The sequence below is a fragment of the Thermothelomyces thermophilus genome, chromosome 1 (genome assembly GCF_000226095.1).
Source record: "Thermothelomyces thermophilus ATCC 42464 chromosome 1, complete sequence".
NCBI lineage: Eukaryota > Fungi > Ascomycota > Sordariomycetes > Sordariales > Chaetomiaceae > Thermothelomyces > Thermothelomyces thermophilus.
In genome coordinates, this window is record NC_016472.1 from 4,825,832 (window position 1) to 4,837,841 (window position 12,010).

Consider the following 12,010-nt stretch of genomic DNA (forward strand, 5'->3'; position numbering starts at 1 on the left):
AGATAATTAGAATAATATTCCTCTTATAAGCTTTATATAATATAGATTATATAGCTCTTCTAGCTAATTTTAAAGTAAGCCTTATCTAATTAGTAAACTAAGACCTAAAGAGTCTATTTATTCTATTTAGTAAAGAGGAGCCGTTTTTTTATATTAATAACTAAAATATATAGCTTTTTCTATACCTTATAATGACCTTTTCTAGACTTCTTAAAGATAGCTTAAATAGTAAAGTTACTAATCTATTAGCTAGATTTAAAAGGTATTATAAATAATTTAAGGATATCTATTTAGTAGATTATTATATATTATAAAAGATGTTAGATAGCTCGATTATCTAACTTAGATAGTCTTCTAGATCTAGGCTTTAATTAGAATAGCTTATTAGCTCTATTAGTAAGGTTATATTTAACTTTCAAGATAGTATAATTAATAGTCTATTTTAATAAGCTAGTATAGGCTATAATAGTATCTCCTTTTAATCTAGCTAAATAGAGGCTATAAATTAGGGATCTCTAGGCTTCTATAAGTTCCCTATAAGTAGTCTTTAGTCTAGGAGCCATCTTATTGTATTAAAGAGGAGGTTAAAGATAGAAAAGTCGGTGTAACTGTCGTTAAAGTTAAAGAGGGGGTAGTTGGTTGACCCGATTTGGAAGTCGCTTACCAGGGTTGAAGTGGGCAAACACTTTTCTGACCCTACTATACAGTACATATATTAGGTATATACTCTGATATACATACTATGCTTGTAGTATAGCGTTTACAGATGGCATATATGCCTCAAAACGACAAGAGACTTGTGTGGAAACCCTGGGATGGCAAAAAAAAAAAAAAAAAGAAAAAAAAAAAGAAAATGGGTATCAACTCTGTATTGGCCGTCTCTAAAACCCCCTTCCCGCACGCTTCCGGACTGGCTTTACCACAGCGCCCGACGTGACTATCTTCTTTTCCTTGGACGAGCCGCCCTTCTTAGCCAGGTTCGACTCCGCTTCTGCCTGCAGTTGCTCCTCCTGCCGCTTCTTGTCGGCCGCCATTTGCGCCTCAATCTCCATCTTCCTGTTGAACTCGGTCTCGGTAATCCTCTTCTCCCGCGCCGAGTATCCCTTCTCTTTGATCGAGTAAAAGACACCGCCCAGGTCCGCCAGCCAGTGCGGGTCCACCGCGGTCACCGTCGACATGTACTCCTTGGACGTCAGGATCAGCTCGTGGTACACGACATAGTCCGGAAGGAACCCCAGCCCGTACAGCGCGCTGGTCGGGTGCAGCTGGACCGTCACGCTGGTGCGCAGGTTGATGTATTCGCCAATGCCCTTGACCTTGGCCGCCTGGTGGTAGTAGCCCGAGCAGATGCACTTGCGAATGACGTCCCAATCGGTGCCGCAGCTGATCATCTGCATGTTCTGCATCTTCATGATGTCCAGAAGCTGGTCGCGCACCTCCTTGGCGCGCCGCAGCGACTTGGAGTGCAGGAAGTGGCGGGCGCACCACGCGTCGCTGTACCCGTTCGCTTTCCACTGCGTGTACACGTGCAGGTACGTGAGGTGGTCCGACTCGGGCACGAAGAACTTCTCGCGCGCCGCGTCGGACTCCTCCTGGCGCTCCTTGGGACGGTAGAAGACATTGGGGACGGAGAGCATCGAGACGATCGTCACCATCTCCTCACTGCAGCCGTACACCTCCGACATGATCAGCAGCTTGGCAAGTGACGGGTCCATGGGGAACGCGTTCATCTTGCGCCCCAGATCGGTCAGTTCCCCGAGGTTGTCCAGCGCGCCCAGAGCCCACAGGTCGAACAGCGAGGTCGTGATGGTGTCTTGAGGAGGCGGGTCCATGAAGTCAAAGTCGAGCAGGTCCTTGACGCCGAGCGACTTGAGAAGGAGAACCGTGTTGCTCAGGTTCGTCCTCTGGATCTCGGGGATGGTCTGCATGTACATCTCGTCCCTGAAGGCCTTTTCGGTGAATAGTCGGTAAGCCTGTCCAGGCCCGGTCCGCCCCGCACGGCCGGCGCGCTGGGCCGCGTTGGCCTGCGATATAGGCGTGATCTGGAGCGTATCCATGCCCATCCGGGGGTTATACACTTTGAGCTTGGCATAGCCAGCGTCCACCACGTACATGATGCCGTCGACCGTCAGGCTGGTCTCCGCGATATTGGTAGCCACGATGCATTTCCGAACTCCCGGAGGGGCACGGTCGAAAATCTTGGCCTGTAAGTCCGCCGGCATCTGACTGTAGATGGGGAGTATACTGAGCTCTGGCGGGTCGTTGAGCGCGTCTAGCCGCTCGCGGATCAGCTCGCAAGTCACCTCGATGTCTTCCTGGCCTGTCATGAACACGAGTATGTCTCCCGCGGGCTTGCCCACGTGGATGGCCAGAACCTGCTGTACCGCCTGGTCGACGTAATCCTCGACTGGAGACCGGTGGAACAGGATATCCACGGGAAACGTTCGGCCGGGAATGGTGAACTCGGGCGCACCGCCGTAAAAGTCGGAAAAGCGCTTCGCGTTCATGGTGGCCGAGGTGACGATCAACTTCAGGTCGCGCCGCCTCTGCAAGATCTTCTTGAAGAGCCCCATCAGAACGTCCGTGTTGAGCGCCCTTTCGTGGGCCTCGTCCATGATGATGCACGAGTACCTGTCGAGGTCCGGCTCGTTCAACGACTCTCGGAGTAGCACGCCGTCCGTCATGTACTTGATGACCGTCTCTTTGCTAGTGCAATCCTCGAAGCGGATCGCGTACCCAACAGTGCTGCCGAGTTTCACTTCCATCTCCTCGGCAACACGCTTTGCGACGCTCATGGCCGCCACTCTGCGGGGCTGTGTGCAGCCGATCATGCCGGTCTTGCCGTAGCCGTCCTCGTACAAGAACTGGGTGAGCTGCGTAGTCTTGCCGGAACCTGTTTCTCCGATCACAATGACCACCTGGTTGTCCCGGATTACCCGCAGCAGCTCTTCTCGCACGGCGAACGCTGGCAGGAATTCCCGTTGTTCCTTCAGCGTCTTGCTCTGGCTGAAGTTGCTTGCACCTTCGGACTTCTTCACGTGGTCGCTGAACTTGTTCGTATTCTGCGCCTTCGAATCGCCCTCGGCGGCGATGGGAAGCGCGCTGTCGGTGTCTTCATCCTTGACGCCCATCAGGTTGCCCAGCGCCGTCCCGGCCACCTTGGTGGCATCTTGTGCCTGTTTTGCCCGCTCGCGCTGCTGTCTGCGCTCCCGGACCACCCTGCTCCCCTTTCTGCTGAACACGGCCATGTCGCTTTGGGCGTCCCGGACCGCGGGCACAGGGTCGAGCTGTTTGGTGAAGACGGTCCGCCCGTCCAGAAAAGGGGGCCGCAGGTCGTGGACTAGCAGATGCACGCGGGTGCCCTCCTGGTCATCCTCGAAATCGACGCCCATGTCCCGTCTTTGCGCCACGCCCGAGGTGAGCATGCGGTTGGTCTCCCACGCATCGACATCCTTCTGCTTCTGCATCTGTCGCGCGTTCATGCCTCGCGAAAAATGCGCAATCTTCTTCTCCACCATTGCGGCCTCCCTCTCCTGCGCCGCCCAGCCGCTGTCGTCTCCAAACGGGTTGTGCGTGTCATCACCAAACGTGTGGCCGCCGAGATCGTCATCGCCGCCGTACCAATCGCGGTCGAGCGCAGTGTCGGCATCGGGATCGTCGATACCGGCTTCCGGGCCGTCGAATTCGCGCTGCCGAGGCGTTTCACCCCCAGCAAGCCGCGAGCCGGCACGCGGGGTCGAACTCCGGGTGTTGGAGGTGCCATTGCTCCGTTGTCGAGCTCGCGATGGCAGGTCGCCAAATCGATCATCGGAGCGAAGTGGGTTGAAGTCGAGCTTGCGCCGCTTACTCACGCGGTCGTCCTCGTGGCCGCGGGCCATGACGGCAGCGAATTCAATCTTGCAAGAGATACGGCCTGTGTTGCCCGGTATCTGCGGCGATCCAAACGCTGGTCGTTATTGGGAGTGGAGGGCAGGATGAATGTTGACTTTTTTGCCGGCGACCGCTCCAGCAACGGACCGACGGCCAAGCCTACTACTAGTATACTAGTTACTTGTTGGTAGGGGGAGAGTGGCAAGCTGTAAGAGCCCTCTGCCAAGCGCTTCGATAAGATAACTAACGGGACGGTAAAAAAGCCCCGCTGTGTAACCCGCCCGCCCGCTCCACTAAAAAGTTGAGGGACGAAATCTTCAACTTGGGCCAGTCCACGAGCTGTCTTGTTCCAAATCCTCTCGAGGCAGCTGTAGGCCGGTCTTGTCGTCTTGCAAGATGACGTCTATGATTACAAGCACCGTTTGGGTGCCGCGGGGCTTTGCGGCACCCTTTCCGACCAAGTACCAATTTGACGAGGAGGAATTCGAGCGCATCGCAAACCTGGCCAAGCTCCAGCTCGACGACGCCAAGGAGGACCTCGAGGAAGCAGAGGAGGAAGAGGCAAAGCAGGGCAAGGGATCAAAAAAGGAGCAAAAAGAGAAGCCCTCGAAAGAAGACGACGAGGCTTCAGAGTCCGTTACACCCGTCGCTCATCGCTGCCCCTGAAGCCGAAACTGACCGTGGCACAGCATTGAGATTGATGACGACCTTAAGGAGTACGATCTCGAGCACTATGACGACGATGATGAGGCGGGGGACGGTCAACCAATGGCCATGTTTGGGAACATTAAGTCGCTCGCCTACTACGAGTCAAACGAGGACGACCCGTACATCACCCTGAAGGACGACGCAGAGGACGAGGAAGAGGATCGCGAGGATTTGCAGATCCTCGCGACGGACAACTTGCTCCTGGCCGCCAAAGTCGAGGACGAACTGGCACACCTGGAGGTCTACGTGTATGAGGATTCAGCCGACAACCTCTACGTCCACCACGACATCATGCTTCCCGCGATACCGCTCTGCGTCGAGTGGCTGGACATACCCGTGAGCAAACCGGGCGTCGAGAAGGATGCGATTGGGAATTTCGTCGCCGTCGGCACCTTCGACCCGGACATTGAGATATGGGACTTGGACACCATAGACTGCATGTATCCGAACGCCATCCTCGGGCAAGGAGGCAACGCCGAGGAGGACAGCAAGAAGAAGAAGAAAAAGAAGAAGTCCAAGAGGGCTAACGACGAGTACCATGTGGACGCCGTCCTGGCCCTCGCGGCAAACAGGAAACACCGGAACCTGCTCGCCTCGGCATCGGCCGACAAGACGGTCAAACTGTGGGATCTGCACACCACCAAGTGCGCCCAGTCGTACAGCTACCATACCGACAAGGTCTGCGCGCTCGCCTGGCACCAGGTCGAGTCTACCGTCCTCCTGAGCGGCAGCTACGATCGCACAGCCGCCATTGCCGACATGCGCGCGCCTGGCGAGCAGCCCCTCAAGGTGGGCGTGGAGAGCGACGTCGAAAACGTCCGGTGGGACCCGCACAACCCCAACTTCTTCTACGTCTCGACCGAGCGCGGCATCATCCACTACTTTGACGCGCGCAACGCCTCCAGGGACCCCTGCTCGAGCAAAGCAGTCTGGAAGCTGCAGGCGCACGACGAGTCCGTCTCCTCGTTCGACCTCAACCCTGTGATCCCGGGCTTCATGGCCACCGGGTCTACGGACAAGACGGTCAAGCTCTGGAACATCAGCGCCGAGGGGCCCTCGCTCGTTGTCTCTCGCGACTTTGGCGTCGGCAAGGTTTTCTCGACGAGCTTTGCCCCTGACAAGGAGGTCGCCTTCAGGCTTGCTGTTGCCGGGAGCAAGGGAACCGTCTCAATCTGGGATACCAGCACAAACGCCGGCGTCCGGAAGGCTTTTGGCCAGAGAGTGCCGACAAAGGCTGAGGGCGATGGCGAGGTTGAGGATCGCCTGGTCGGTGTGGAGGACGACGAGAGCAGCAGCAGCGACGATGAGGAGGAAGAGGGGGAAGGGGAGGATGAGAACGAGGATGGTGCTGCGCTGAGCCATGACGGAGAGTCGATGGATGAGGATTAGGACTGAATCTTCCGTGTCGTTGTGAGGTGGACTCTGGTTGGTCTGGACCAGCCGATCCAAAATGCCGAGCTACATACTGTGTACATAGATACCCAACACCCCTGGCTCCTCCGCCGAACGTTTCGTGTCCTATTTTTACTGAAAGGCATATCCGCTCCTCACACACCAGCAAACCCAGGGCGTTCGTGGCCTAGTGTAGTGTATTTTCGTTCTTTCCTTCTTCTGCTTTTTTTTTTTTCGTGTGTGTGTGTGTTTTGCTTTTCATGTCCTTCTGGGCCTGAGAGCGCAGCCGGAGTGATGCCACGCACTGCTTGAATTGGTGAGGCAGGAACTGGCACTGCACTGTGAGTTTGGCTTGATTCCGATCCCAAACAGGCATGCATGACACCTGGTTCCGGTGTATACTATCCGTAGGAGCGGGGCGAGTTTCATGCAGTAGTTGAGGATCTTGATCGTCTCCTGGCGTCCGTCGGTCGCGCGGCCCGGCATTGACTGCCTTGCCGATTGACGAGAGCGGATATTGATGGCATCTCCCGATGGCTTTGAACCCAAACGGAGTCAGTCTGAGGAAGAGTTGTCGTCATCACCAGATTGAACGAATCATTCCAAAACAACAAGGTGTGATCGGCAACCCGACATTGCCCCAGCCACCAGAAATTTGATCTTGCGCGCGCGAGTGTGTATGTGCTGATGCGTCCATACCTTCACCGTACACTTAGCGCTTCGTGTGATCTAGACGTTCTCTTCATAGCAGTACACAGTAGAGCACACGGCCACTTTGGTTACAGCCGGATGCTCAACATGGGGTCAGGGCTCCGTCCCGAGCGAGTGTTACGGTGGGGTGCTCGTGCCTCTGTGGAGCTGGCGCCGATATTCCACCAGGCAAGCCTCTCTCTCTTCCTTGGCTCCGAGTTGGCGCGGCTGCGCGGGTCGGAGAGTCATGTCATCTGTTAACCATGCGGACTGACGAATTGCGACCCGTAACAGTGCTCCGCTCCTCCGTGACTACCAAATAGGAAATTCCGTGAATAAATGGTGCGCCATAATCGTGTACGGATTAGTGTGCGAAACGGACTGCGGGTATGTCCTAGATCGGTACCGAGATACCCTACAGTACTGTATGTACGGATTACACCCACAAGGTACGCATCCCACTTACTGTGTAACTACTGGGGTTGAGACGACCTGCAGAGTCCGGCGCCAAAGGGCAAGATCAGCCGCGCGCATGGGACATACCCGCCGATCTCCTGACGGCCGTTCTGAAGGTTTCAGATGGATGGAATAGCCTTTCGAGAAGCAACGGTCGAGGAAATGTCCGGCCAATCAGGGTTCCTTTCCCTTTTAGCTTCGTTTCAACTGCAGGCCCAGAAGGCGAATCCCAGGCCTTCAATGGACAGGCCCACTGAGAGCGAGAACTTTGCAACCTAAGAGCGGGGTGAGGGGCACGATGCCTAGTGTACGGCTGTACGGATTACTGTGTAGTATGGTCGCTTCGCGGGTCATCACCCATCAAGCGCGGCCTATCAGGCGGGGATGGCCTCATGATGGATTGAAACACCTGGAGATGTTTCTCTCCAGAGGCAGGAAGCTCATGTGCCCATTTTCTTGATGTTTCGAATTCTGGGACCACGTTAGCGATAGTTACTGCGAGGTGTTAAGCTGAATGGGCCTCCGTCTTGCGATCATCCGAACTGCTCCTCCAGCCATCATGATCCCCCCGCTGTCCAACTACGTTAATGCCTGCTCGTTAAACGCACACCTTGATGCAGGTACGCACGATGCTTATGCGAGGAACCCTGCTGGTGTGAAGTCGGCTGCCCGATGCAGTACACTCCCCGTACAGATAGGTATGTACCTCAACGCAATCCACTACTACCTACTCTGTTCTTCAGATACCTCCAAATAGGTAGGTGGGAATGACCTACACAGAAATCGTTCGCGCTAAGATTGCTCGATTGGGTCGGAGAAAACCACTTGCGCTCTTTTTCTTCTACGTACTATGTACAGTACATAAAAAAGCTGTTTGGCGCGAGCTCTGCAGACAGGCATAACGTCTTGAACGGAGCGATGCCTGAGCCTTTCTAAATTTTCCTCAAGCCCGCGTTTCTCTTCCTTTCGCCTCTCCATACCCACAGCGGTCTAGGCTCTCGTTTTTGACTCGCGAAATTGACGCTTGCCACCGCGGACGGTGGAAAGCGGATGGTGATCTCGAGTGTGTGACTGACCCAGGTGCATCTCGAATTCCATTGGTCCAGTCAGTCTGGGCTCGAGGTCAGGGCCAACCAAATGTCAGGAATAAAGTGAAGGCCCACTCGCAGGAACTGCGGGTCAGGCCAAGCGGGTTCACTCGCTGGAAACGGCGCGCGACCCAGCCCTGGTCCCTCGCGATTGCAACCCCGTCAAGGCCCGCCCTTCCAGGGTCCATTGTGGTTTGCTCCTCTCTCCCAGCCCAGGCTCTCAGGGGACCACACCCCTGAGCAATGAACCCAGACTTGGGCTACCCGGCCCGTGGCCGGGTATTGTCTGTGTTGCGTAGTGTACACTAAAGTATCCGATACCTCTCGAAGAGTCAATTTAGCCTGCTCTTACCAGCGACGAGACTTTCGATGCGAGGTATCACGCTACCTTTGCCCGATGTGTTCCCGAGTGGGCGGGTGTGCATGGTCTTCCCAAACCTCCAAGCCCTTTCCTTCCTTTTTAATGTTCGGTGCCCTTCCCTACACTACACTCCTCTCTGTCCGCTCCGTTGCAACCTTTCCTTTTTTGAGCCTTCCTCCGATGCTTCTCAACCCGCATTCCCTACTTTCCTTGAACGATTTTTGTTGAACTGTACGGAGCTCCTTATCGCGGGCCCATTTGGACTCCCAAACTTTCATTCCTTTCTCCCACAAAACTGTGGACGTTGCTCCCCGAGCGGAGGCGACACTCACTTCATTCTCGAACGTCTGGCAACACGTTCCCTGCGAGCTTCACCCCTTGCGCAGCTATACATACCACACAGCGGCAAAGGAGACAATTGATTTGAGAGGCAAAACGAACTGGACTGGATCCGTACTTCGACTTCATCTTGCCCACACAGGATCGTTGGTCATTCTTCGTGAACACCATCGGGTGTTGGGTCTCTTTTTCTCTCTCTCTCCCATTCTTCATTTGCCTTACAGCCACGGTCCACGCGTTGTTGAGGGTGTTTTTGACCAGCTCACCTCGACGGTTTGGTTCTACTGTCGGCGGGACATCGAGACTTGCGCTTCGTCACCTGGCCTCGCCCGGCTCAATCTGATAGGGTGCGGGATTCACGAGTGGTAACCTTGCTGAGGAGGGCGTGCTACGGATTTCGCGCACAGGGTCACCCAGCGTAACGTCGCACCAACCCTGAATCACGAGACTGGTCACCACCGTCTCATCGACTTGGCTTCCTTTGAATAGCAACCGCAGGTCTCACTACTCTTTCGCGGTTTCTGTCCTTCCTTTCCTCGATCTGACCAACCGAGAACGCCGCTTTCGGCCCGGACTCACTCCCAGACTGTCCCAAGCTTGGGTTGAGAACCCTGTCGCTGGACGACTGACTCGTCCCCTCGATTTCAGCTCGAGGCAAGCGCGGGCATCGTTGCACCGCCTTTTCTGTTCGGCGTAGTGTCAAAACAGGATCCCGTCTCGACAAGAAATCATTGAGGAACTCAAAAGGCCAAGATGTCCATCGCTAGGGCGTTCACGACCCGGAGGGTCAAGCAGAGCATCGAGGCGGCTGAGAGGGCGGCGCCCCATCGCAGCCAATCCACCAGGGAACCGGCCAGCACTCTTCGGCACAAGATCTCGAGCCCGGTTGAACTCATTCACACAACCAACATGCTGTCATACAACGCGCCCGATATCCATCCCATGTCGGCCTCTTCCACGGGCTCTCTGCAAAGATCTGACGACGACATGTCCGACGGCGCCCTGACAAGCGGCACAACTCCGCCCACTAGTCCTGAAGTTGAGTCGCCGTCGAAGAAGTCCGCGTCACCAAAGCCGAACCATCTGTCGTCTTTCTTTGCGGTTGCGCCTGCCCAGCACACAGGCGCTCCCACAGCCCAGCCTGAGGCACCGGTGATTCCACAGCGCGCTGCCTCCCATTCCAATAAGCAGCACAAGACCCTGGTCCGGCAGCGGTCCGCGTCTGCACTGTCGCAACAGTCACACCGCACCGTTTCAACAAAAGCCAGCTTCAGCTTCTCCCGCTCCTCCTCAACCAGCACAAGCACCAGTGTCAGCTCGACTCCGATGCACCACCACACCAAGCCTAACCTCTCCGGCTCTAGCTCTCCAGCGCCAGCCTCGTCATCCTCGTTCGATCCCCCTTCGCCTCGCCGGCAGCAACCGCAAGCATCTCAGCACAGCCAAAGAAACAGCAGCAGGAGAGACTACCCGAGCGACCGCGACAATCACCCGTTTGGGAACGAGCTGGCGCAGGTGTCGGAGCTGGCGGAGGAGTACGGCGTCAAGGACCAGGTGGTGTCCAGGGCGGAGGACCTAGAAGAGCAAGACATGGCGCGGAAGGGCCTGCTTAAGTTCAGCGCCGACGAGTATCTCTGCGAGGTCCGCGGCTTGTTTGCCCGCTTCATCGTCGCGCCGCGGCCGGTCGCTGCGGCGTGGATCTGAAGCGAGGAGCAGGGTTCTCAAAGCGGAGTGAGAGGGGGAGGGTGTGTCGAAAGAGAAACAAAGAGAAGGATGCTGTTCTTGCTAAGACAGCCGTGCTTCCACGGGCTAGACAAGGGGATATTTTTCTTTTTCGTTTTTCTCGACGCGCTCACGTTGTTTGCACCTATCTGGTGCTGTGGGTGCGGAACCCCCTCTGCCAAGATGGGGGGATTTGTACAGACAATGGTTGGTTGGGGAGGAAGGTTTGGTTGCTTTACGGCATGTGCTTATGTCTTGATGATTGTTTTCATAGTCGAAACTCGCGAAGGAAGGTGTGCCTCCCGCGCGGCGGCGGTAGAAGACCGGCCGGGATACGGCGCGAGAAGCATTCCCCAGGCTCATCTGGTTGCCTTTGCGGGAAACAGATACCTAGACAACAGGGAACATAGGTTTTGGGCGGAGGGAGGGTAGGTCTACGGCGGCGTTTTGGGGGAGGAAATCTCTGGGACAACTCATTATGTTTTGTCATCTAGATTCGGCTTTTTTACTTCGAGATACTCCCTGCGCTGTCTGGATGGACAGCTGCAATGCTGCTTTGCTTCACAAGAGATGTTGCTGGTTTTGCTCCCTCGAGTCTTGTGTGTGTATATTCTTCGGCTTAGTGGTAGCTGAATGCTCCACCAGGTGGCCGACCGTGATGCGACATGGCTTGCCAGTGACCTCCGTTCATGTGGATATTGGGTCACGCCCGCCCCGACCGTGGCAATGAGCACAGAAATAGAAACAGCCATGCTACGAAACCCCGGCCAGCCCGACAACCTCGGGATCAACAGCTGTTTTGAAGTCGCATTTCCGAGAATCACGAACTAGGCGAGAACTACATGTTATCTGCCCGATCGCCGGATCTCCTTAGGGAGCTAACTAGCATGATCGCCAGGCCAGCCAGTCTGTGTGTCGACGCTCCTTTTTTATTTATTGATGGCGCCCTTCCACAAAGCAGTGGGTAGAGAATCGAGGGAAGCAACCTGATGACGCGCGACGCCTTCCAACGGCCGTTGATCGCGGCCGACGACCCGGAAAAGTGGGCCATGGCCGGCCGTGCGAGCAATCGGGTCAGGGTCGATCTCCCGACTGGATCCTCGGGTCGGAGACCCAAGGCCGGCAGCCCCGGCCGGCCGTAATCTTCGCCCGACCGGGCTGGGGCTGCGCGGCCGAGAGTTGGGGTCACCAGCCGTTTGAGGTGTAATTATGGCAGCTACACTCATGGGCCAACATGAGAAATCAGAACTGACATTCCGTCTTGTGAATATGTTCTTTTTTTTCTGTTCCTTTTTTTTTTCTTTTTTTCCTTTCCCTTTCCCTTTTCATCCTCATCTTTTCCGGGCTCTCAGCGTCAGACAAGGGGTTGGGCCTAAAGTGAATG

The 12,010-nt window shown here is 55.4% G+C and overlaps 2 protein-coding genes across 2 annotated transcripts; both read left to right on the forward strand.

Moving 5' to 3' along the window:
• The first annotated feature begins 4,178 nt into the window (after positions 1-4,178).
• MYCTH_2296679 (uncharacterized protein) lies at positions 4,179-6,098 on the forward strand. Its single transcript, XM_003659472.1, has 2 exons — positions 4,179-4,502; positions 4,560-6,098. The coding sequence occupies exons 1-2, from the start codon at positions 4,267-4,269 to the stop codon at positions 5,965-5,967; spliced, it is 1,644 nt and encodes a 547-aa protein (XP_003659520.1). The 5' UTR covers positions 4,179-4,266; the 3' UTR covers positions 5,968-6,098.
• Positions 6,099-8,933: 2,835 nt separating this feature from the next.
• MYCTH_2313751 (uncharacterized protein) lies at positions 8,934-11,312 on the forward strand. Its single transcript, XM_003659473.1, has one exon. The coding sequence runs from the start codon at positions 9,658-9,660 to the stop codon at positions 10,606-10,608; it is 951 nt and encodes a 316-aa protein (XP_003659521.1). The 5' UTR covers positions 8,934-9,657; the 3' UTR covers positions 10,609-11,312.
• The last annotated feature ends 698 nt before the right edge of the window (positions 11,313-12,010 follow it).